This window comes from Salminus brasiliensis, chromosome 2, assembly GCF_030463535.1.
Source record: "Salminus brasiliensis chromosome 2, fSalBra1.hap2, whole genome shotgun sequence".
Taxonomy (NCBI): domain Eukaryota; kingdom Metazoa; phylum Chordata; class Actinopteri; order Characiformes; family Bryconidae; genus Salminus; species Salminus brasiliensis.
Genome location: NC_132879.1, coordinates 14,429,041 through 14,455,960, shown reverse-complemented (window position 1 = coordinate 14,455,960; position 26,920 = coordinate 14,429,041). Strand labels below are relative to the sequence as shown.

The 26,920-nt window shown below is 40.8% G+C and overlaps 1 protein-coding gene across 3 annotated transcripts in view; it reads left to right on the top strand.

Moving 5' to 3' along the window:
- The first annotated feature begins 4,317 nt into the window (after window positions 1–4,317).
- Window positions 4,318–26,920, top strand: part of LOC140545053 (ATP-binding cassette sub-family C member 5) — a 47,783-nt gene continuing 25,180 nt past the window's right edge. For 2 of the 3 annotated variants that reach the window (XM_072668260.1, XM_072668258.1), the window contains exons 1-14: window positions 4,318–4,620; window positions 6,224–6,408; window positions 7,752–7,907; window positions 13,810–13,957; window positions 17,053–17,286; window positions 17,591–17,764; window positions 18,035–18,182; window positions 19,268–19,416; window positions 20,391–20,498; window positions 21,230–21,586; window positions 23,491–23,562; window positions 24,380–24,504; window positions 24,628–24,700; window positions 25,556–25,759. In XM_072668260.1, coding sequence (XP_072524361.1) covers window positions 6,233–6,408; window positions 7,752–7,907; window positions 13,810–13,957; window positions 17,053–17,286; window positions 17,591–17,764; window positions 18,035–18,182; window positions 19,268–19,416; window positions 20,391–20,498; window positions 21,230–21,586; window positions 23,491–23,562; window positions 24,380–24,504; window positions 24,628–24,700; window positions 25,556–25,759 — 2,124 coding nt within the window. In that variant the 5' untranslated portion in view covers window positions 4,318–4,620; window positions 6,224–6,232. Of the gene's footprint in view, window positions 4,621–6,028; window positions 6,062–6,223; window positions 6,409–7,751; window positions 7,908–13,809; window positions 13,958–17,052; window positions 17,287–17,590; window positions 17,765–18,034; window positions 18,183–19,267; window positions 19,417–20,390; window positions 20,499–21,229; window positions 21,587–23,490; window positions 23,563–24,379; window positions 24,505–24,627; window positions 24,701–25,555; window positions 25,760–26,920 lie in introns of those variants that run through there. The other variant, XM_072668259.1, reaches the window with a different exon arrangement.

The window sequence follows — 26,920 nt, the reverse complement described above, 5'->3', positions numbered from 1 at the left end:
AGCCAGTGTGACACTGTAGAACCTTCTGCTTTGGTGGTCATTGAGTCCATAAAGAATGAAGCTAGCCCGAGCATGTACTGTGTCTTTGTGGCACATCAAAGCTTGTGTTTCGCAACTGATCCAGTGCTGGTCTTGAGTTTCAGGTAGGACTCCAATGCAGACGACTTGCTGTCAACAGGGGTCACTACAGCCCAGATTTGCAGAGAGAGTAAGGCAACTTTAATGATCAAATTTTCTGCCTCAGCGCCGGCCTCTTTCTGCCTCGCAGTGTAATGTAGCATTTAATCACACGAGAGGCGCGTATTAACTGTTCTATTTGGCTCTGTGAGCCCGACGTCCCTTTGATCATTATATTAATAGGGTGGACCAGTAGAGCCAGGCTCGCAGCTTAAGAGTTTCTGAAATCGAAAGTCCCACAGAGGATCGGATGCTTACAGTTACTTACAGTACTGAGCACTGGCTGTACTTTTTTTCACTTATTTGTTTGAATTTGAATGAATGAACATCTGACCTGATGTAGTTTATAATGACCAGTGATACACATCAGTCTCTACAGTAAACAGCATTATTTTTCTGATCTTGATGACCCCCTCGCAGCACTGTGTCATATTTAAATAATGCTCTCTTAGAACTTCTGCTGTCTGTACATCTCCTGTAGAGGTTGGGTTTTTCTACCCAACACAGTCCCACAAGTTCTCAAAGCTGTTAAATTCCAATGACTGTGATGTTCATGACATGATGTGTTGCTCCTGAACGTCCTCACTCCACAACCAACTCCATTAGTTGATAAGAAGTGGGGAATCTCGCCTCATCCTGTTTGCATTGTCTTGTTCTCCACAAAAAGTTCATTTTAAGAAGCTAGAAGAGGTATTTATGCATATACTACTGCTGAACAGGTTTGTTTTTGGAGCAGCAAAAGTTCTTTCCACTTACATAACTGTGATGAGATGAGTGATAATAGTAGAAGATTACACACTCTCTTAAAAATAAAGGTTGCTCCTAGGTCCTTAGCTTGGGCATACAAGACAAGGCAAGGCAACAAGAACCATATTCATCATTTGTGAACACACACATACACACCAGTGAAACACACACAGTGACTGTGACCACACGTGCCCGGAGCGGTGGGCAGCCATTACTGCGGTGCCCAGGGAGCAGAGAGGGTGAAGGGCCTTGCTCAAGGGCCCAACAGTGGCAGCTTGCAACCAGTGTTGGTGCAGAGCTTTTGTGATGAATGAAGGTTCTTTAAAATAAATAAATAAATAAAAGAACCACCAATTGAAAGTTCTTTATAAACTGAAAATGGACATTCTATGGCAGTGCTCCTTAAAAACTCTAGGAGGTCTAGATATTTGCTCCAACCCAACTCACAACACATAGAAAAGTGTAGTTTGAGGCCCAGTGTTGGAACCTTCTCATGGCCCATTTGTAAGAGTGTACTGGACTGTCTCTAAAGTATACGTTTCATTTTGAATGCTTGTTTATTTTATAAACTGAGCATGTGTCCTGCACTAACTCACGTCTTAATAAATCAACATATTTCAGAATTTCACATTAATCATAGTTCTCTATTATTTCACTTTATCTGACCATTATTCTACAGTTTATCCATGTGTTTGTTGTAATTAGACTTGCTTTCTTGGAGTTTCTCTGAGGGGATTTGTTTTTGCCACTTCTGCTATCAGCTTGCTCACAAAATGCTCTGCCCTCATCTTTGTAAACCTTCTACGTAACAACACTGATTAAAGCGCCATAGAAATAAATCTGAAAGGAATTGAATTGAACAGAATTGTGTATTTTAATTGGTTTTAAATGTCCTGTCCTTGTTTTCCTGTTGTCTGAAGTACCAAATCTACGTAAAATCCATGTAAAAAGAGGGTTCTTCAAGGGTCCTTTAGTAAATGCACAAATGTTTAAACGCCTAAATGGTTCTTTGCATGCTTAAGTGCGTTTTTTCTATATAGGAGAGTGATTTATAGGTGATTCTTTACTAAATCTTTTAAAATAGTTTCATATAGGATCAAAAAGGCTTCCTCTACTGTTACATGTCAAACAGCAATTTTTCCAGAGCCCATTTTGCTAGAGGGATGTGAATGCAGTGATGTCCAGTGTGTCTAAATTGTGGTCATTCAAAGGCTACTGTACCCACCTGGTTCTGTCTGTGACAATCAGCTTTAAAGTTTTACTAACTTTAAAATGGATAGTTACAGCACTGAGCCGTGTCTCTGAATTTTACAGCATCAGAGCCTTTCCCATTACAAACAAACATAATGAACCTTTTAAGGTTGTGATTTAATTTAATTATTTTGATACATCTGCTTGGTGTAAATCCATGTTTTATAAAATAGAGTTATACTACTATATTGCCTTTCAGAAGGAACCGGTTCTTTCATTTGTAGTTCCTGTTTATCAGCTGGCTTTGCATTTCAGAGGATGATCTACTGGACTATTTGCAAATGTTTTCACACACAAGTTTGCATAGAAACCAAACAAAGGAAATGCAACATAGATCTGAGAATCTACAGTGGACAGGTCGAAAGTATGAACAGACCCACAAATGAAGAAATCAACATTTTCAATAATAAACCCATTGGGCCAGTGTTAATCTCATCAGTGACATTAACAACAACAACAGCCAGACAAAAAACCCATATTGGGTCATAACAATATTACACCAGCAATGACCTTTTCACTATTATGTTCTGCTTTATCCAGTAAATCTAATCACAGACATAAGCAGTACCTGTCATTGCCAGAAGGCTCAACAGGGGAACATGGTATGCTAAATTAGCATTAGCACCCCTACCCAATTGTAAAGTTATGTTAGCACCAAGGTAGCACGTTCGTATGATTACATTCACACTCTGGGTTTAATACTCCATTTTTTACTGCTTACATTTTTCTTTTCCTTTTAATACAGGATAATAACCCTGAGACACTGAGCATCCCATACCATCAAAAGTACCTGGCCACATTTACATCCCTGCACACCAGCATGTTTCACATCACACTGCCATTTTAAACTAACACTATAGTCTTGTTTGTGCTAAAGTTTGGGCACCCCATATTTTATGTGTAAATCTTCTACAGAGACACACTGGCAGATTCTAAGGCATCATTACTGCTTTTGCTCATTTTAACTTTAAAATCATTACATGGAAAGCTTGCAAGAATTAAAGATAAAGATATAAAATTAATTCAATTTGATATCTTTTTCACAATATGATAAATTCAGAATATAACAAATATGCAAAACAATTTTAATGCCAAAGTCCTTAAACCTAACTTTGTTCTTTTAAACTAGCTCGCAAGATATCAACTACTTTCTTCAACGTGGCGAATTCTTGAAACTTTTGACTCTTTAATTCTAATTTTGATCTGATGGTTTTTACAAGCAAAAATACTGTTATTGCTGAGATGCAGTAATATGATTAGGTCTAAAACCTCTGCACAGTACCGAATATCTATAGTACAGTTATTAGATGTCACATGTAGCTGGTAATAATTATTTTTTGTCTTCCGGTTCATGGAATTATTATTATTATTGAAACTAATAATTACAGTCTAATGAAGTTTGTAATTAATTAAGATAATAATCTGATAATTAAAATATTTACTTTTTGCTGTTTAAATTAAAGTTAACTTGTGATCAAATATCAAAAAACATTTTTTTATTTTAGCAAAATTACTGAGTAAAAATTCATTTTAAAAAACACGCTTTTTCAAACACTTACTATTTCCAACATTACCACATATTTCCTCTGCAAGCTGAGTTCAGCAAAAGGAGCATCAGACAACATCTGCATTACTCTCAGTATCAAAAGCCCAAAAAGCCAAATGTAATGATCAGAAATGATAAAGGCTCCATTCAGCATTATTTTACTGTTAGTTCAGCGCTACTGTATTTACTGCATTTACCAAAAAGTGTCTCACTTTGGCTAAGTTAGTTTGGCCTGGTAATCACAGAAATGTCTCCATGCCAGTGGCCCATGTGTTCCCACTCCAGTCAGCACATGTAGACTTTCCGACCCGCACGTTTATGCGATCCATTCCTTGTGGACTCACATGTGTGGACTTAAGCGCTGAGTGCTGTGAAGCCCCGGCGCAGGCTCGGTGGAAACGAGCCAGAGGAGCCCAGTGAAGATCCAGCTGAGACACCCAAGCAGCCATGTGCTTTATGCCGTCACCAGCCCCGTTACCCCGGCGACGAGAAAAGCAAGGCCGCGATTGGTCGGCAAGCGATTGCGTCACAAACGCTGTCGGGAATTCCTTCAGGGGTTCGAGGCGCTGAGACGAGTCTCGTGCTGAAGTTTGCAGTGAGGAGAGTTCGCCTCACTTTCACGCGTTACTTTGACTTTTCGGCCTTTTTTTACACTTTATTTCGCTTATTTACGTCAGAAGTTCTTCATAAACTGTAAACATGCTGCCACTGGTGTCCTGTAAGACTCTGGGCGTCGAGGGAGATGTCATGTTAAGTTCAGCAGCGGAATTGAAACCTACAGGTCTTGTTTTCTAATAAACGCTGTTAGTGAGAAGATCCTAAACCTTGTATTTTTGGGTAGTCACTGCGTTGAAAAGGCAGGAGTGGTGAAAAGCCCGAAGTTGCAGCAGTGTGATAATGTAAGTTCCCATTTTCACTTCAGCCTCAGAACTGTGTTGTTTATATGTCCATGGGTCGAAGTTCTAATGCTGTAGCATTGAAGGTCCTCATTAGCATGCTGTACTGCATCGCTGCTGTCCAGTGGAAAACATGTATCTCCGTTTTCTCTATGGTTTGAACCCTGCAGCTGTTCTGTACACTGTGTGAATCATGTTGGATGAATGGACCAATAGAAATGCTCTAAATGACTCTAACTCTGTAAAGTCACTATTTTGGAGATACTTGTTTTTCATTGGACAGAGACAGATATGTGAAGAATGGGGGAATTGAGGGTAACATTTGGACTCTTTTGTTTTGTTATGAAGCTGCGCTCAGATGACTCAGCTAGATCATTAGATTCAGATCATGTACTAGAGATGTGTGTGATCCATACAGAAGGAATCCAGTAACCTGTTTTGGCCTTGATTCCATTGAGCAGGTTTCAGGATTGCATCTCGTGTACATGTTGGCACATGTCAGTTCAGCACTAATGAGTCTGATTCAGCTCAGGGCTGATTATTGTTGGCCTACTATTACTATTACTACAGCTGCTAAAATATCAGTGATTAGATTAGTACACCTATGCATAACAGAAATCATAACAATAGACTTGTGTGGTCTTAACCTGACTTTATACCATTTAGTAGTGATTTCTAAGTTAGTTTGACCAGAGAAGGAAGGGTTCCCCTTCTTGGTTCTTCCAGGGGTTTTCTTGCCCCTGGCATCTTTAGCTTGCTCCCTTGGGATTATGTGTTTTATTGTTTGTTGATTTGTCTAATTTCTGGATTTGTAAAGCTGCTTTGTGATAAAATCAGGTTGTAACAGGGTTGTACAAATAAATTTGACCTGACCACTATGGATAAAGTGAAACGTAGGCATGCGTGAGTTACCAGTGAAGTCTGGTTAGTTCCCTTCCCTAATCAGAGCTGACCCTGACCCAGAGCTGAGCTGAGCTGAATAAATCAATCAATAAATAATAAAAAAGCTATATATACGTTCTAAAAATGTCCTTTCACTGACCGTCCATGCTTATCTTACAGCACCACTTAATCTGACCTCACTCTGTCTAGGTATCCTCCATTGTATCAATAATAAAACACTCTGTGCGCTTTGTTATCTGGATCGAACTTCTCGTTACTGTCCTCGGCTGCGTTTTCAGGGTGATCTGCACAGGCAACACGCTCTTAGTTGGATTGACCTTATCATGGCTTACGCCACAGAGGGATCAGTGACAGACTGGACGTGAAGCCGGCTCGCGCACTGGGCCTCTCACTGTCCCCGAGCCCTTGAGGCCGCCAACTGGCATCTTTAAATAGATAAGCACTTTATATTTATACCCGCAGCCACAACCTGCAGGGTGGCTGGAGTTAGTCAACAAATGGAGTTAGATGCTTCCTCTCCCAGCAGAAAGGGGCTTCACAGGTCAGGATCCAAATGCATTGCTATTTATTTTTCATAGATAGACCACACTTTGCAGAAGTTGTGCAGTGACTTTTAAGGCTTTTCCTTTTACCTTTTTACTTGAACAGAGATTCTTTTAATTCTATGTTTTTTGACATATACATTTTCTTTTACTTTTGCTAGAAAGCAGTAATGTACCCAGATGCACTGGAAGCCGCTGGCCGGATTGAGGGCTTGCCTCTGTCCTGCCCGGAGACCCTACCAGACCCAGAGGAGGAGGAGGAGGCCGAACTTGGCCGTGAGCCAAAAAGGAGATGCAGATATCGTCCCAGTCTGCAGTTACTGAAGCCTTTCAGAATCACCAACAAGTAAGATTGTGCTGTTACGGTTATCAGACCAGCTCGCGTATGTAAAGACCTACAGAAAAGAGCACTGTCCTTGTGTGGCAGACGAGTGTAGTGTAAGAGTGAAGAGCACAGAAGGAGGCCTCGATAAGCAGGCCCTTATCCCCCTCTCACAGGCTGCTCTGTGTTTGAACACATATTGGCTGATAAACCGCCTCTGAACTTTTTCACTGCACTGCAACAGTTCTGTGAGGGACCTGCAAAGTGCTGTTCAAACACAAGCGTGCGATTCATCTTCGATTTGGCACACACTGACGACTCTCTCACTGTCTCACAGGCTTTCGCTTAAAGCCGTGGTGTTCTCAGAGGAGCTCGTCATGATCAGAAGGGCCACAACTCCCATTTCTAAAAATGATCATTCCATTTCTCAAGTAGTCTAAAAATGGTGCCTTCTGCAGTTATCTGACACTGTGCTGCGTCACAGTGCTGAGGCGCAGTGATCTTAAGAACAGAGGTCGCATTTCCCCCAGTGCTGTCATGAAGTGTAGCATGGGAATCATCAGTACTTTTAGAACGTTGAATCTCTGTGTGTGTCCATAAGACACATTCAGTGCACATATAGTGCACAAGACAGATTTAGACCAATTTTAGAGAACAACAAACAGCCTGTGCTAAGAAGTAAATTGTTGGATGTCAGCTCATTTTATAATTTTATTCATATATTTTTCCAGCATGTAAGGAATTGAAGTTTTATCTATATATTAAAAATGTATGTTTAAGCGTAGCACCACTGTGTTCATGGTGCATTTGATCCATTTCATTGTTTGCAAAAAAATAAATACAGTACCACATGAATAGTACATTGTAAAAGTAAATTGTAGATGATTGGCTTATTTTATCAGCATATATAAGCCTTGATCAGTCTTATCTTTTTATTATTGTATTAATATACAATAATCATAATATATATATATATATAATATAATAATAATATATCTACCAACTGTTGATTTTTCTTGCTATTTATTATTTTTATAACTTTTTTTAAATGTACCTAATAATGTAAACTAAGAACAGTAGCACATTGCAAATGCATAAAAAAAAACTCCAGGTTCTGAAGAACAACCTGTGGGTAGTATTTGCAATAACTGTATAGGTAGACATGGATGATACTTTTCTAGCAGTGTTTATGTGTAGCACAACTGTTTTCTATATTGTACCACATACAGTAAATTCTGTCCTCAAAATATTGCCCATAATTTGCACATGATATAGTTTTGATTTGAAGTCATTGCCAACTTCGCTGATTAATGGTTGAAGCTGTGGATCAGCTGCTTGATCAGAACTGTGCTGCTCCTCTTTTGCAGGCACCAGCACCCTGTGGACAATGCTGGCCTTTTCTCCTTCATGACCCTACAGTGGCTCTCTCCTCTGGCCTGGAGAGCCCACAAAGCGTCTTGTCTCAGCATGGAAGATGTGTGGGGTCTGTCCTGCCACGAAGCCTCAGAAACCAACTGTCACAGGTGAGCCGTCAGCTAGCGAGGGCTATTTTTGCACTCCTACGTGGGAAGTTTACACATACAGAGAGGAGCATGATCTGGAATTCCCATCATGTTTGCCAATGCACAGCTTAAACACGAACCAACAGAAATGGTAGAAAACATCACCTGGGCCAAGGACACTATCACAAGGTTGGATTGTGTGTGTGTTGGCACTGACTAATATGGAAAATCCCTGGAGTCATGGCTATTCCCCTTCCCCTGTCTTGGTGTGGGCAGTTTGTGGTGCATGGGTGTTATTAATAGCAGGGATTAGAGATTAAGACAGACACAGAGAGTGTGTTATCCTCTGTGGGCTCTGTGAAGTGGTTATGTCACTACCACCACAGTCTCTCACTGCTGAGCTGCTTTCTGACTCAAGATAGGCTGGGAGAGTGAGCGTCTCAGAAGCAGGAGGGTAAACCTCTGACCTCACAACAATTCCATTTGTGATTCTTTAGGAAATGATTCTGGGCATTACAGCATTTTAAAAAAAAAATGAGGCTTTGACCAAGGATCATTATGCAAAGTACGCTGCTCGATATTGGAAAACACTGCAGTATATGTCTGGGTCTTAGGCCAGATTCATAAAACACAGTGCTAAGCTAGGCACAGTATTTAGGTCTTGTTCATATCATCACAGTGTTGGTGCTCGGTGCACTGCTGCCTTTTTACCATCGCTCTCTTTTTTTACACATGACCTCAGTAATTGGCAGTCAAAATTGATGTTAATGAGTTAATACTCCTTATTGACCAGCGTTTAGTGCCTGTTGGACCAAAACCCTTAGAATCAGATCCAGGGAATCACATAAAAGAAGCAGGAGTGCTTTTAGGTAAACACAGCATTAAACAAACTGCAGAAAATAACAAAGAATATCAGTGTGGTTATTATTAAATTTAACAATAACTTTCACCCACCACAAGATATATATACAGTGAGTCCAAGAAGTATTTGATCCCTTGCTGATTTTCTTCGTTGGCCCACTAATAAAGACATGATCATTCTATACTTTTAATGGTAGATGTATTCTTACATGGAGAGACAGAATATTAAAAAGAAAATCCAGAAAATAAATCTAAGGAATATATATTAATTGATTTGTATTTCATGGCGTGAAATAAGTATTTGATCCCTTAGTATTCATTAGCAGTTCTGGCTTTTACAGACCAGTTAGACACTCCCAATCAACTTGTTACCTGACCTGAAGCCACCTGTTCTCACTAATCACTTGTGTGAAAAACACCTGTCCACAGAATCAGACAGATCACACAGATTTCAAGTCTCCAACATGGGTAAAACCAAAGAGCTGTCACAGGACCTCAGAGTCCGAATTGTTGACCTTCACAAAGCTGGAATGGGCTACAAAAAGATTAGTAAGGTGTTGGATGTGAAAGTAACAACTATTGGTGCAATTATCAGAAAGTTTAAAGAGTATAACATGACAATCAACAGACCTCGGCCCGGTGCTCCAAAGAAGATTTCGCCTCGTGGGGTGGCAATGATGCTGAGAACAGTCAGAAATCGTCCTGCAACCACTCGGCAGGAGTTAGCAAATGACCTGAAGGCAGCTGGGACCACAGTTTGCAAGGAAACAATTGGCAACACTTTGCGCAACAATGGATTCACATCCTGCAGTGCCCGAAAGGTACCCCTGCTGAAGAGAGCACATGTGGAGGCGCGCCTCAAGTATGCCAATGATCATTTGAAAGATGAACCAAGTTATTGGGAGAAGGTTTTGTGGTCAGACGAGACCAAAATTGAACTTTTTGGCCTCAACTCCACCCGCCATGTGTGGAGGAAGAAAAATGCTGCCTATGACCCCAAGAACACTGTGCCCACCGTCAAGCATGGAGGTGGAAGCATAATGTTTTGGGGGTGTTTCTCTGCCAAGGGTACAGGGCTACTTCACCGCATCACTGGGAAGATGGATGGAGCCATGTACCGCACAATCCTGAGGGACAACCTCCTCCCCTCTGCCAGGGATCTGAAAATGGGCCGTGGTTGGGTCTTCCAACATGATAACGACCCTAAACATACAGCAAAGGCAACAAAGGATTGGCTCAAGAAAAATCACATTAAGGTCATGGAGTGGCCCAGCCAGTCGCCAGACCTCAATCCGATCGAAAATCTATGGAGGGAGCTGAAGGTCAGAGTTGCCAAGCGACAGCCCACCAACCTTCATGATTTAGAGAGGATCTGCAAAGAAGAGTGGGCCAAAATTCCCCCTGGTGTGTGTGCTAAACTTGTGGTTAACTACAACAAACGTCTCACCGCTGTGCTTGCAAACAAAGGCTTTGCCACTAAGTATTGAGTGTGTTTGGCAAGAGGGATCAAATACTTATTTTCCTCATTGAAATACAAATTAATTAAAATATATTCTTTAAAATTATATTCTGGATTTTTGTCTTGATATTCTGTCTCTCCATGTTAGAATATATCTACCATTAAAAGTGCAGAAGGATAGTGTCTTTATTAGTGGGCAAACAAAGAAAATCAGCAAGGGATCAAATACTTCTTGGACTCACTGTATAGTGCAATATAAAAATAAGGAATTCTCACCAGATTTCACTAAATGTCACAAGATTTTAAAGATCCAACATATAATCATATTAATACTGCACTTCATGTACACAAGCCTGGATTAAAATAAAGGATATTGGGCAGATTTGATTGGCAGTTTGATATTACTATGATGTCAGTATTGCACATGCGTATGTTGCTGTGACGATGCTGAAATGATATATTGTGCAGCTCTAATGCAAAGATAACTCTGAAGAACACTGAACATGCTCTTTACAAGTTATTATCTTAATATTAAAAAAAAAACAAAAATGTATTATATGGATATGTCATTGTCATTAATCAAATCAAATCAAATTTCATTAATATTATTAATGATAATAATAATAATAATAATAATACTTTATTGCAGTCTTTTATAAATGTGTATTGTGTCTCCACAAACAAATTGCTAGTGTTTTGTCTTGAATTAACCAAATATATCTATTTTTTAAAAACATTTTATATGATTATTTTCTGTGGTGCATTTTGTCTGTTTCAAACTGTGTGCAACATTGTTGATGCATGATTATATATACCTTTGATCATTTGTATACATAATGAACATTTAATTTAAGTATTTTTTTAATAATATACATACTTACTTATTTATTGAATTTTGGCATTTTTCAATATTACTAATCTGTTTCAGTCAGTTATAACCTCACCGCACCAGCTCCAGCCATTCAGCTGAATGTTTATCTTTAGTTCGGTGCATCGTAATAGAACTGAATGGAAAGAGATGAGTTTGTGTCTGCATTCTGCATCCAGTCGGGCTGGCCTGTGCGTTCACCACATTCACGTGCTGCCACTGTTTTCCTCGTATCAGATGGGAGATTAGGGAGTGACAGTCGGGGTCCCGCAGCTTTCAGTCTGGTCCTGAGAGGAGGACAGGTGTTACTTTTCACAACACTGTGCTTCAGGGTCTCACTCTCTAGCTGCTGGCTCTGAGCCAAATTTAGCCGGGGTATGTTAAGCAGTTGTGTGTGTGTGTGTGTGTGTGTGTGTGTGTGTGTGTGTGTGTGGGCGTGTGTGTGGGCATGCCTGATAGAGTGTACTGGTATGAAAGCATGAAAGCATGCAGGTTTGACTAAAACTCTAGAACACTTATGTAACTCATCTTCAAAAACAGAGGGAGGATGAGGGGGGTCTGGGAATAGTTGGGTCTTGATTCCATTCGTTTTATCCTCCTGAAATCAAGGCTGGGGAATCTTGCGCTCTTCGAAATAAAAGATAAGATAAAATTCACCAGAGGCCGCATCCTCGTTTGAGGTTGAGGAGCGCGGGAGAGGAAATTCTGAGCCCAATCCTCGAAAGGCTGCGACAGATCTTCGGAATGGGTGTCTCACTCCAGTGTGTCTCCACTTCAAAGTCTTCCCGTAATTGTAGATTGATCCTTCATTTTGCAGAGAAGCAGCACAGCCTGTGAAAAAGAGATGAGAGATCTTATCAGATCCAAGCACTGTTCTTGTATTGGGTTTTCCCATTGCTGCTCTGCTCCCTTTGCTGAAATTGACGTTTGTACTTGTACAATGTAATATTTTATTCGTTTGACTTTTATTAGTTGAAATTGTGATTTGATTTCCAGTGCGCACCGAGAGTGGATGGATGAGATAATGTTCACGGGACGTCTAGATTCCTGCTAGAAAATAAAAGTCATAAAATAGCCGACTTTGTTACCCATGCAGCGTTTATTGAAAGCATCTTAGAACAAAGATGATTCTCAAATGATCGAGTGAGCAGTTCAGTACAATACAATACAATCTTAACAGTAATATGATTTTGGCCCCTGATTTATATACTAGCTTAACAGCGTCTGGACCAATGGACCAATATGAGGCAGGCCAGGTTGGCTTAAAAAATATCTTGGGCTTTAATCAGTGAAATTGTGATTTGATTCATGGTGAGCACAAAGACATTTAAAGTATTGAACAAGACAAATAAGACATCATTCACTGAGTGACTGGATTCTTATGTCTTTTGAGGACTTCAGAAATGTGACTAGTTTTGTGACTACATCTTTTGCTGGACATTAAAACCCCCAATAAAGGTTTTGGCTTTGGGGGCTGTCAATGCACCATATGTTGGTCACAAACAGAAACATTTTATGGGCCAATTTAAGCAAGGCCAGGTGGGTCTGAATCTGGACATCCATGGACGTCTTGCAGCAGTTGGAGCCTGATTTTACCCCATCACAATACAAACATCTGTTAACCCAGACACTGCTAATGTAGCTTTCATTCGTTTGATTCTGGCCTCATTTTCAGATCACTGGACCTACAGAGTAAATGAAGGATACAGAAAACACTGGGTCTTAGGTCAGATTCTTTCAAATGAATTGAAATGAATTAATATTAATGAGTAAAATGTCTTTAAATATGGTGATATGAATATGGTGATCGCTCAGCCCTACTCTGCAGTGCTTAGATGTGACTGAATTCTGAGAAAGGTTGAGAAAGGTTGTTGGTTCTATTTGAATAAGATCTTTAATCTTTCTTAGGAAAGCTACGTTTGTCTCAACTGTACAAACAAAAACCTTGTATCTCCAAATGGTCATCTTTACAGGAGACGGAAGCTTAAGCACCTTCTTAAGAACATGTCTATTGGTCCATGTATTATTTTTTCACCAGTCAACAATTTTAACAAAATGTAAAGAACAACAGCCAGATTCAAATGATGTCTTTTTTAATTATTGTTGTTGTTATTATTATGATGATGTTGATTATGATCATTATTATAAAAACAAAAACTAAGTTCTGTGATTACACAGAAACAGTACAATCTCTGGCCAAGCTGCCGGTGATCCTGGTTTATGAATAAGCAAACATTTTACCACAACGATGCTCTTAACATCATAAACCTGACCCTCTTCTTCATCTTTTAAGACAACATTCTATACAGGATGGTTAAAGTGATTGTTTGACCCATTACTCCAAATGTTATTGACCAGCCAAGACATGTTTGGTGTTGAATATTTGCTTCTTTAGAAAGTTAGCAGTGGAGCTACAAGGCTAATGTAGCTAACAAGGAGTGGAAGCTCACAGCCAGCCATTAGCATTGTGCAAAACTACATGACTAAATCAGCACACTTTTGTCTCAAGGGTGTGACTGTCAAACGTTGTACTGTCAAATAGACTTGGTTATGTGGTTTCGTACAGTGAATAGCACAATGTTGCATAGCTTCAAACATCAGAAACGTTGTAGTAGTAAGAGTTGGGGACTGACTTTTTGTCATTTCTTGCGCATTTCATAATGTGCATTATGAACATCTGCTCCGTATTAAATGAATGTGTGTATCTATTTCCTGTGTTTCATGGCTGCTCTCAGGCTCGAGGCTCTGTGGCATGAAGAGCTGAAGAGGAAAGGCAAAGATGGAGCATCTCTCTGCCGAGTTTTCTGGAGGTTCTGTCAGACCCGAACGCTGGTTGCAATCTTCTGCCTCCTTATCACCATGGTCGCTGGCTTCATTGGACCTGTGAGTGGCGGCGAGCATTTAGGATACAGTCACATTGCAAGCCTTGTTGCACCGTATACAGTTCAGGTTCTCTCATTCGTGTGAACAGATCTCTGCACATCATCTGTCTTTTGCCTCTGCAATTAAACGACAGTGATGCGTAGCTAAGTGTGATGTGAAAAATCATACATGTATCCAACCTAAAACCTGGCTTGATACCGATTTGAAAAGATCAGATGTTTGTGTTCACACAGCTCTGAAAACATAACATTTATTTGAAGGGGAAGCACACAGGTAACTGACTCAAATCAAGTTGACTCTGGTCTGTTTTCAGAGGATCTAGAAGCACATTGGAAACTGGCACAAATCAGATTTTAAAAGATCTCATTTTTGTGGTCAGACTGTTTATTAAACAATTACTGTATATTTCCAGAAATGAGAGGAATTAGGCTCACATGGCTTTAATTTTGAGAATTTAATGGTGCTTGTCAGAATATTTAATCCCTTTTGGAGCGTTTCTATTGGCCCAATGTGAAGAACAACCTCCAAATTAAAATGATGTCAAAAAGTGAAAGAATGACAAAAACAGAGGGGTTGTTGTGTGATGGTGACAGTTTGTTTTCTGGGGATCTACAATAAAAGCACAGAGGAAGTTTTAAAAAAAAATCCAAATTGAAAAGATCCAGTTTTTGTGTTCACACACAATTCTAACTAGTACCCTCTAACCTTGTTTACTAGTTGCATGTACTAAATATTTGATGGATTTTACTCTCCTATGTATTATTTGTTCATAACATTTTTACTATAAGTACATTTGTAAGGAAAGGAAATAATGTATTTACTTGGTTATATTTTTATCATTAACACTTCATTGTGTTAAATTTGTATTTATATTACATTGGTGACTGCATCTGCAACTGCTTTAGATTCCTTGTCAGCATCAGTATGTCTTTGACTTTGAAGCTGTAGAAGATTATTCTAGACTTAGACAAGAACAGGCCTAACACTCTTCAGGTCATATACAATCTGATCTAATTCACGTGGCTGCAAATCTGTAAGGATCTTGGATACTTAGGAGAAACAGGAGAAACTCTACTTTTACTTTAATAAGGCTTTAGGCTTCTCCTCACCTCTGTCTCTCTGTCACATTTAGGTGAGAGGTCAGATTTGTGCCACTTCAGCCCTGCAGTGTGAATATGGCCTTATTTTCATTCATCAGTTGCTCAACTCCACTGATCTACAACAGGCTTTATAACTAAATAATATCACATTATTCATGGAAAAAGAGCAATATTAAGTAGAATCTTTTACCGGCATAATTCAGAACTGTAACCCACACACACACCTCGGCTAAGAGCTATTGTTTACCGTTCACATTTTTGCTTTGGTTCATGCTGATTTACAATAAAGTTAGAAATTAAAGCTGAAGGCTTTGCATATCTCCAGGCATTGCAGGTTGTATTAGCGCCCGGATTTCCTCTGGCCCAGGGGTTGTGCTTTTCTTTCAGATCATTCCTGCTTTATGCGTCATTTCTGCTGATGCCAGATCCGCTTTCAGGAAAAACCTGAGCCGACGCATGTGGCACCTGCTGCACTGCTTTTAGACCGAATGGCCGCTGAATGGGCACTGATTGGAGTTTGTAATCTGGTCACTGAGTAGCGCCTTTGTTTACTTTGTTTGTCTTTTGCAGAGGTCACACAGGGATGCGGCCCTGTACACGCCTCTGCTGCCTAATAGCATTAGCTGAAATTAACTCTTGCATAATGGCACATTTACTTCTCACTGCCAACCCCATTAAATACGTTCCCGAAGGTCAGCTACTGCCTAATCTGCACACATTGTGTAATGCTTAGATGGTGTGTAATGGTCCCTTCCCTTTTGTCTTGCAATAACCTAACCTAATAGAAGCATCATTATCGTTAGTCCTGTCAGGGTATTGGCCATTGAGCTATTGCGCTTCCCCTGAATTCTCCTTTTCCACCAGGAACTCATTGACAAGGTGAAAGTTATCAGAGTAGAGCTTTACATGATGTTCATGTCCTGGTTTTGCAAAGACGTTGTTTGCCCACAAATGCTCATACAGAGATGATTGCATTCAAAACTGGTTTGGTTGGAAAACTGGAACAAATGTTTGCATATTTTATGGTTTAATGGTTTCATAGAATACATAAGATGATCAAGTTGAGATTATCAGTCTCAGAGGTTTCATGTTTCCATAGGAAAAGAGAAAGGTTTCATCATTTTGTTTTGTAATCTCTTCTACGTTTCGGAAATTTTACAGCAGTCAGATGATCTACCTCATGATTTTCTCATTTATCTCCAGAAGTTCTTACAGTTCTAATGCTGATCTTAATCTCCTATTTCCTTCTAAGCCAGATTCAGGAGAAACAAAACAAAACAATACTGAGTCATTTAGACAAAGAGGAAAAAAATACATGGTTTCTTTGGAAGCTTATAAATCACCTTTCACCTGCACTCATTATCCATTTTTTTCAAGCACACCTACCACGTGTATACAGCTGCTTACTGTAGCCCTTACTGTACTGTTGTTGGGACTGTTGTTGTAGGTCCAAAAAATGAAGCAGGAGTGTGGCTTCAGTTCGAGTTGATTGCACCATCATGATACTCCGATATCATTTCCTGTGGTACAGTCACAGTGACATGGTGTCAACGATTGTTGTTTCACTGAGAAATGACCGCTTTCTGGAAGGCCAAAATCAAACGTCCTTGTTGACCAATTCTACCCTGCTGTATACCTTCAAAGGTCACCAACACTATATGGACAAAAGTACTGGGACATTTATGGTTTCTTCTGATATCAAGGATATTAAAAAAAATTATCCTGCTTTTATTGGAGTAACTCCAATGTCCAATTTCTACTAGATTTTAGAGCATTGCTGTGAGGATTTAATTGCGCTCTGCGGAAGTACGCTAGAGAGATCAGGATGTTGGATGATTGCCATTCAACCTTAAGCCAAACTCCTTAGCTCATTTTGGGCTTTATACCCCTCTAGCCCACGCCACACCAGAGAGTTTTGAGAACAATGGTTGCAACTTAAAGTAGCTAAATCCATTCATTAAAAGATGTGTCCACAAACATTTGTGTCCTCTGCAGGCTCTTCTTGTCCGGGCATTGTTGGAGTACTCCCAGAGCTCTGAGGTATGGCTGCTGTATGGCCTGGCTCTGGTTGGTGGCATATTCCTCATGGAACTGGCCCGCTCGTGGTCTTTGGCCCTCATGTGGGCTGTAAACTATCGGACTGCCACTCGCCTGCGGGGGGCAGCACTCACATTTGCCTTCCAGAAGATCCTGCGCCTGCGCAGCACTAAAGACATCAGCACAGGAGAGGTAGGAGGACAACATGTTTTCTACATAATGCACATTAATAGTGTTTAGCCACATACTGAATGCATATTTAATATTTGTTTAGCACATTGCATGGTGGAGTAGTGTTCATATCATTGGAGTAACATTATCCAGTACCTCCATGTCCTTCCATCTTTAGACTAATCTGACCTAGCCAGCATTTGACCCTATTTGTACCTTGACTGTTTGCCAAGCGTTGCATGACCGTGTTTATAATGTCGCGTGTGAACTCAGTGTGCTGTGATACGGTTTCCATGAGGCTGAAACTGAGACTGTTGTGTTTTAGCTCATAAACATTTGCTCCAGTGATGGGCAGCGGCTCTATGAGGCTGTAAATGTGGGCTGCCTGCTTGCTGGGGGACCTTTGGTGGGGCTTCTCGGCCTGTCCTACACCACCTACTTCCTGGGACCGACGGCACTTGTTGGTTCTGCCATCTTTATCATCTTCTATCCTTCAATGGTGCGTTTTAACAAAACACACAATACACACAAAACATAATGTATTGTGCTCAAGAGCAGTGTTTCTTAACCTGGCCCACTAACCTAGCTCTCAGTACAATTCCACTTTTATTTTCACAGCCAAAAGTGCCCATATACTCAGCTGACAAGGAATTAGCTAGAACCACAATTAAACAAGAGAAGACGGCAAAACAGACACACCAGAGGCTGTCCTTATATTGCCCTTCCAAGTCCTTCTCTCATGCTCTGTCGTTTTTATTATGTCCGGCAGATGCTGGCCTCCCGCCTGACGGCGTACTTTAGGAAGAAGTGTGTGGTGATCACGGACCGGCGCGTCAGGTTGATGAACGAAATCCTAGGCTGCATCAAGTTCATTAAGATGTACTGCTGGGAATCAGCCTTTGCCAGCAACATCCACAGTAAGCCACCACTGCATCTTATTGGCTTTAAAACCCCCCTTAGTTTGAATATTCCATCATTCAGAGCTCCCAGAGCTCCTAGAGCTCCTAGACTCCCTGAGCTTCAAGGTTAATTTAAAAAGCATTTAATGCTCCTTGACCCCTAATGCTTATGGAGGAGCTCCACTTAGCTTCACTTTTCTCGACTGCCTTGAGGAGAGCATGTTTGAGAAGGTGGCTTATATAGTGGACCCGCGTAACTGTAATGTTTAATCTATGGTGTAATTGACCTACTCAGTGATACATTATCACATCATCTGGTATTTCAGTGATCAGCCGAGCACCAATAACGAGGAACCGCATCGCCTGCGATTGTAATAAGTTGTAATAAATTCCACTCCTTTGAATTGAATTTTTATAGACTGCAGGCCGGGGTGCCGCTTCCGAGCGCATATTTACTCCACAGTGCATTTACTTGCATTTGAATTCCAGAAACACATCAGAGGTGCACTGGAGGGGGTTGGTAGAGATTATGGTCATGGCTCTGGGTTGTTTTTGGTGCTGGAGAAGGAGCCGCTGGCTTTGATCCAGTGAGATGCTGGCTGGTACGCTCGCAGCCATTCAGAAGACAAACACTACAGTGGCACGCGGAGGGAGCAGCGGGGAGCCTGGACCCCAGCCAGCGGCTCGCGACACTCATGCAGCACTTTATCCTGCTTTACGGCCTCGGGGCACGAAGATCAGTCTTCCTGCCCTGCTTCTCCCTGCTGCTGCTGTCAGTGTTGTGCTTGCTAGAAACAAAGCCTGGCCATTATAGATGAGCAACCGTGAACGCTCTGAGCACTGAGCAGAACAGAACAGCCTTACTGTTGTGTGATACATCTCTCTCTCTCTCTCTCTCTCTCTCTCTCTCTCTCTCTCTCTCTCTCTCTCTCTCTGTTTCACTCTCTCTTTCTCTCTTTCTATCTCTCTCTCTCTCTCTCTCTCTCTCTCTGTTTCACTCTCTCTTTCTCTCTTTCTATCTCTCTCTCTTTCTCTCTCTTTCTCTCTCTCCATCTCTCTCTCTCCCTCTCTCTTCCTCCTTCTCTCTCTGTATCTCTCCCCAGATGTGAGATCAGAGGAGAGGAGGATATTGGAGCAGGCTGGCTTTGTTCAGAGCCTGACCGTTGGCGTAGCTCCAGTCGTGGTGGTGATTGCGAGTGTGTGTACGTTCACTCTGCACATGGCCCTGGGCAATGATCTCACTGCAGCACAGGTATGTTCAGACACATACAGAGTGAGGGGGAGAGAGAGATAAATAACAGCCATCTAAACTCTCTGTCTCTCCCTGTCTGTATAGATACCCTGCTCACACTACTGTGCCCTTTCTAGTACTGTCTTCTACAAGCTGAAAGCAGTGTTGTTGCGGGAACATGAATGAAGGAAGTCTGATATAAATATCAGTCTTGAGCGACTCCACGGGTTTGGAGTAATCAGTAGGAAGCTGTACTACAATAATTGAGGGATAATCAAATCAAAGCAGAAAAGCTGACAAACATATAATAAACAGATAATGACTGTACATTATTTATCATTCTGTTTATTATTGTAAATAAGTCAGTGAGTCACTACCTAACTGACATTGCTCTGGAAAGGCTTTCTACCTGATTTTGGAGCATTGTTGTGAGGATTTGATTGCATTCAGCAACAAGAGCGTTAGCAAGGCCACCCAATACCCCAACTCATCCCAAAGGTATTGGATGGAGCACCAACCATCATTTCTGAGAACACAGTTCCACTGCTTCACAGCTAAATGCTGGGGGGCTTTATACCCCTTTATACCCCTTTATACAGGTTCATGTTTATCTGCTCTGCTTGGCAGTACTTCTCTACCGGGACTAGACAAGCTGTGTATGTGTATTTGCACACCTGTGTCCGCAAAAGGTGCAACGTAAAGCAGCTGAATGCATTCTATAGAAGGGGTGTCCACAAACATTTGGATACACAGTGTATGTAGATATGCAGTATATAGTATCTCTAGTCACTGATACATGCATATCTCCAAAACTGCAACTTTAATGTAAACAGATTTGTATATATGTGTATGTGTGTGTGTGTGTGTGTGTGTGTGTGTGTGTGTGTGTGTGTGTATACATGTACATGTATGTATAATATTGCCTCTCTGTGTCTCTGTCTATGTTTTTAAATACCTCTCTATATCTCTTTATCTCTTTATCTGTTGTCCTACAGGCCTTCACTGTCGTGGCTGTCTTCAACTCCATGACTTTTGCCCTAAAGGTCACGCCCTTGGCAGTGCGTTCCTTATCTGAAGGTGCAGTTGCTGTCAAGCGATTTCAGGTAAAAAAAAAAAAAAAAAACACTCTCACAAACTCTCACACACACACACACCCTGACACTGTTTTCAATCACTTATACCCACACTGATCTGCAGGTGTAAGACCCACAGACATCTACTTGCCATACTCACATCACGACTTTCATGTAAAACTCCTTTGAGGAGCACAGTTCAAAACATTGCCAGATTACCTGCAGTAATTCAGACTGTAAACATTGCCAGGTCCAGCGTTGTTCATTTATATATGGTGAGATGGAAATATAGTATGTAATGTTTAAAAAGCATATGGTGCTTTGTGTTGAATAGTGATTGGTCAATAAATCAGTGTCAGTCAGTCAGTCAGAAGTCTGTGACAGTTGACAGCTGATGTTCTGACAGTACTTGCAGTATTGGGTTCACAAACACATGTAACATCATAACATATTTCTTAGTCTGAAGCCACAGACCATTCCTTATAGGTAGGTACCACCTTTATGGTGCCCACCTGGGCAGTAGAACGTAATTCATCTTGAATGGGAGAGAAGTTTTAAACTGAAACTGCCAAATCTGCTTTCCTACAGGTTTCAACTCCATGTCAAACCTCACAAACACTCCCCATTTAGCAAATCCAGAACTTCTGAAAGCAGTAATAGTTGGATCAGTTGGGGAATATTAGGGTTGGAGTTGGGTAGAACACCAATGCTGCTATTAACATTGTACACCCTCACCACCCCTGCCTTTTGCTATCCCACAGAGGCTGTTCATGATGGAGGATCGGGAGTCCATCTCCATCAAAATGGAGGATCCTGAGAATGCAGTGGAGTTCCGGGACGCCACACTGGCATGGGAGAAAGCTCGCCCCCCACAAGGCAAAGGGGCTCGCTCACAGACGGGCTATAAAAGAGGGGGGATGCAGAGAGTGCTCCGAAGGGAGAAGCTCAGTCTGTACATCAGCTCAGAGGAGGAGAAAAGCAAAGGTGAAAGCCCTAACGCTCAGCACCTTCTCACACACATGGAGCAGGAGAGCCCCCAGAGCACCATCTCCTCCACCCAGAGCATTCGTCCTCTGCTGCACAAAACCCTGCACCGCATCCACCTGCATATCCGCAAGGTATCGCCTGCCTCCGCCTTGTTCACACTGCCAACACTTCCTTTTGTTTTCTCTAACAAGCTGTCATGGATATAAAACCATAAGGAGATTATCATTATCCAGCACTGCTGACACGATTACTCAATTAAACATGATTACCTGATTTAAAAATCTATTAAAATTTACCTTCATGAAGCCTCACCAGTGATTAGTGGGCAGCTCATTTTTTTACAGCTAATAATGCATATCGTTGCTGTCACACTAAAACCTTGTATCTCCGTTTTTGTTGTTTTTACTTTTTGACACAATATAATTCCGATAGCTGTTCATTACACTTTATTGATAAATGGACCAATAGAAATGCTCAAAAAGGATGAGAAATAAAATATTTTTTACCTTGTTACCTTTTACTTGTTTTTTCCTTCTCTGGTAAAGGTGCCATTTTGGATATACGAGGTGTTTTATGTGACAGCAACAGTATTTTAAATTCTACTACTTATTTCTCTCCTCTCTTATTAAACAGAAGCTTCTATTAATACTTTTGCCACACAGTTTTTATATATTTTATTTATTTATGTGGCTTCCCTGTGTATCTTCTAACAGTAAAATATTTCAGAATCAAAGGCTCAGCATGGTTGTAGATCTTTCTTAAGCATGTTTCTATTGGTGCTGCTGTTAGTTTACTCAGACTTTTGTTGTAAATCAGAATTCTGCAAATCACTGCCATAAACTGAAAAATTAACATTTTATTTCATTATGTTTTATTTATCTTTCCGCCATTCACAATCATCCAGAATAGTCCTGCTGTTTCTGGTAAACCTTAGTCTTACTATTAATGCTGTGCAGTTCTAATTATTGTAATGAAATAATTTCTCAACCAGTTATGTATTATCTGGTTATATTTATATATAAAATTATTTCAAATTTGAGTGACAGTTTCAAGCCAGCACTACTAAAATGTTCATTATTTTTTCAGATTTCAACAAAAACAGGGTAAAAGAATAAAGAATATTTAGAAGAATATGTAAAGAATATAAATATAAAGAAGAACATGATGATGATGATGAAAAAACACTCTAAAATACCCCATCTTCTATTTTTTCTGTTTACATAAGTGAAAAAAGTGGTTGATCTGTGATGCCACACCTCTCTGTTGAGCCATCTGGTGGTGACATGAGCTTAATTCAGTAAAACACTGAAAACGGAGGTGGGTAATGGATATCCAGGGATTTTATCCTGCACAATTTAATAGGAATTATTAAAATAATAATTAATTGATGAAATCACCTCCTCCCCCTAAACATTCACCTATAATGGAGAGAAAATTCTCAGCTATCTCAGAGAAGTTATGATTTCCTAACTTTTAGATTTTAAAACATCATGTCAAAATCAGAGAGAACTAGTCTTTATGCTTGGGGAACAAACAGCTGTAACAGCTGTACTGTAAGTTCTGTGCTTGTCTTTTTTTAAACGTGAAAGTGTTTTGATTGCTGGGTGAAGAGTGCTAGCAAAGGGACATAAACCCAGTTTTGAAGACAGTGAAATACTAGATCCACCTGTTTTTCCTAATAAAATTCTTGATTTCTTGTTTGTTTGTTTGTTTGTTTGTTTGTTTACACTGCCCGTACTCGTCTTGCTCACAAAACTAAATAAAAGATGTGAAACAGGGACAGTCATTTTGGTGATGGTACCATAAAGGATATGTTCCTGCCAATGTGAAGTTATGAAAAGGAAGTAAAAGTCACATGTATTCAGATGGGACTGATGAGACAGAGGTCGCGTTCCTAAATATCAGCCATCTACTGGGTTTCAGGACCTTTTTACCAAACAAACAAAACAGATGTGTGGCATTTCTAGCAGCAGCCAGAAAGTTGTCCTGTTCACACTTCTGACAGCCAGCTTAAATGGTGTTTGTGTGTCCACAGGGTGCTCTGGTTGGTGTGTGTGGAGCTGTGGGCAGTGGAAAAAGCTCCCTGCTGTCTGCTCTCCTGGGACAGGTGATCATGCTGCACATCAGAACATTTTCTCTCTGCAGTCTCTGCTGTGAAACCCCCCTTATCTCTGTATGGTTAGGGTGAAGCTGAGCTGCTGCTGCTCTTAGCACGCAAGAACCAGCTGATCAGGCACTCACAGACTGCCTGGTGTGGACTGGAAGCTGGAAAAGAACAAAAAGTAGACTGACCTTTATGTTGCCTGACCCTCAGAATAAGGCTGGCTGTTTGAAATATATACATCGCCCTTAAAGGGTTTGGGGACATCAGCTTTTCCGAATCATCTCAGTAGAATTTTTCATGTTTGATTAGATAGCTTGCAATTAGTTAACTTATTTAAAAACATGGACATTTTTTCTGATTTTTTATTTTTGGGTGTACTAAATAATGTCAGGTGTTTCAGCCGTTTAAATCACAAATAAAAATATGCTCACTGTTGTTGTTTTCACATTTTGTATCTCCAAAACTTTACTGGAGAATGATGAAACCTTCTTTACTTTCAATGTACGACAATGTAAAAACATTTAAAAACATTCATTATTTAAGTCATTTTAGAGCCTTTCTATTGGTCCATTCATCATGAAATTTTGACACAATGTGAAGAACACCGCCCACAGTGAAATTATGTCAAAAAGTGAAAATCACCAAAAATGTTTTTCATCACAAAAAAAGGAGTTTTGTCATGTCATCACTTTTTCTGAATACTTATTCTCTAAATAGAGCATTTGTCAGACTTTGTCAGATAGACAGTGGAAGTCATATTACCACTGTCTGATTTATCTTCCTCTTTCTCTCTCTCTCTCTCTCTCTTTCACTCCTATAGATGACCATGCTGGCTGGAGCTGTGGCTGCAGATGGGGGCTTTGCCTATGCAGCCCAGCAGGCCTGGATCCTCAACAGCTCCCTTAGGGAGAACATCCTGTTTGGGAGAGAGTACATCGAGGAAAAGTAAGACCAGCTCTCTGGGACTGGCTGTGAAGTTAGTGTGCACACATCAAGACTTGTTTACTTAAGCCTATAAAACTGCACTGACTTGGGCGTTTCTTTGGTCCCTTGCTGCTCTTGCATCAGGTATAATGCTGTTCTGGACGCCTGCTGCTTAATTCCTGATATTGCAGAGCTACCTTACGGTGACATGACTGAGGTAATTACACTCTGCGGCACTCAAAAGGCCATTTCTGTCTCATTTCTGCCTCGCCATATTGAGTTACATCACAGAAAAAGCTTCACTTATAATGTTCACTCCTGTTCCCTCATGCACTGTTGAAAGTAAATCTACAGATCTGCAGGCTCTGAAAGTACTGTAAGACCGCAATTCCCATTCCTGGTTGTGGAGCAGCTTTGCTCTGCACATTTTAATGCTTTCCCTGGTCTAACACACTTCCTTACACTGGGGTGGGATGCACCAGGAGTGGGAAAAACACCACAATATAGAGTGGCCAGATATACTATGGATCAGTATGGAAGAAAGAGGTCAAGAGGTCAAATATGTCAAAAAAGCCATGTCATGCGGGCTGTGCATTTAATTTTTACTATCTGTATGGTTTGAGCAGTTTGAGCATGGTATGCTTTATACCTTAAGTACTTGGAACTTAATTAGCCAGTTTTAAGTCTTTAGTAGATTTTAAATGATCATCATTTGAAATTATATTATGATATTGCACTCAAGATGTTCATATTGTTAAGGAAAAAGTGTTTTATGTAATATAGGGATGACCCTGGTTGACTGACAATTAATATTGCAATTAGCCAGTTATTTACAAATTATATTGGATAATATTATAGTAGATAATAATGAATATTATTTCCAATACATCAAAAAGCATTGACAGCTGGACCATCTAACCTTGATTCTTCTCACTGCTCGTAGTTTAGTTTATCTAATATGTGGCTGTCTGAGGTGTCAGGCTTATGTCCTTTATGGTTTTACACTTGGCTTGAATTTATGCATTGGAGAATTTAATTGAAGTGTAATGGCCTAATGAAATCTGTGCTGCAGATTGGGGAAAGAGGAGCCAATCTGAGTGGAGGTCAGAGGCAGAGGGTCAGTCTAGCCCGCGCTCTGTATAGCGACAGGCCTATCCTGCTGCTGGACGACCCTCTCAGTGCCGTGGACGCTCATGTGGGGGCACATCTCTTCCACAACGCCATTCGCAGGGCAGCCGGTGGGAAAACGATCATCTTCGTGACACACCAACTGCAAGTGAGTCTATATTTGGAGAGAGCGAGAGTCTGTCTGTGAGTTAAAGCAGACATCCTGCTCTCTAACCACACCTCTAGCTTCTTATGGAGACTACTGTATATCATACTGAACATTACATCATGCATATTATGTAAAATGTGTTCAAATAAATAACAGAAAAAGAGTGCTGGTGTTTAACACATCGATTGACACTGTAGGATAAAAGGATAAAGGATAAAGGTGCACGTATTCGTCACTGTACAGTGTGGACTGTACAGCGAAATGTGTCTTCCGCATTTAACCCATCTGGTAGTGAACACACTCACACACACACACGTGTTAGGGGCAGTGAGTACACACACACACCCAGAGCGGTGGGCAGCCAACTCCAGCGCCCGGGGAGCAGAGAGGGTAAAGGGCCTTGCTCAAGGGCCCAACAGTGGCAGCTTGCCGAGCCCGGGAATCGAACCCACAACCCTGTTATCGATATCCCGGCGCTCTAACCGCTGAGCCACCACTGCCCCACTAGAAACATCCAGTAGTTTCAAACCTGTATGAAAATCAGTGTTTTACACTTAATTCAGCCACAGTGTGAAGAGCAGTGAAAACAGACAAAAAGTAAGACATCAAGTGTCAATAATATTAAAATCTCAGGCTAGAAAAACTGTGGACAAAAGTATTGGGACACCTGTTCCCTGAAATCCAGGTTATTAAAAAAGAATGTATTCTGCTTTTATTGGAGTAACCGTCTCTATTATCCAGGGAAGGCTTTCTACTAGATTACTGTGAGAGGACATGGTTGAATGCAGTGACAAGAGCATTAGTGAGATCTGGATGTTGGATGATCTCCACCCCAACCCACCCCAGAAGTATTGGATGGTGCGCCATCATTCCGGAGAACACAGTTTCACTGCTCCACAGCTCAATTCTGGGAGGCTTTATACTCCTCTAACCCACACCTGACATTGGGCATGGTGCCAATAGGTTCATGTTTATCTGTTGCAGAGAGTCCTATTCAATTGGCAGTACTTTCTACATGTACTAGACAAGCTGTGTTAGTGTGTATTTGCACATCTATGTCAGCAATGGGTGCAACCTAAAGTAGCTGAATGCATTCATTAGAAGGGGTGGACATATGGTGAATGGCTCTTGCTATGTTCTGCAGCCACATTTTCTGATAGC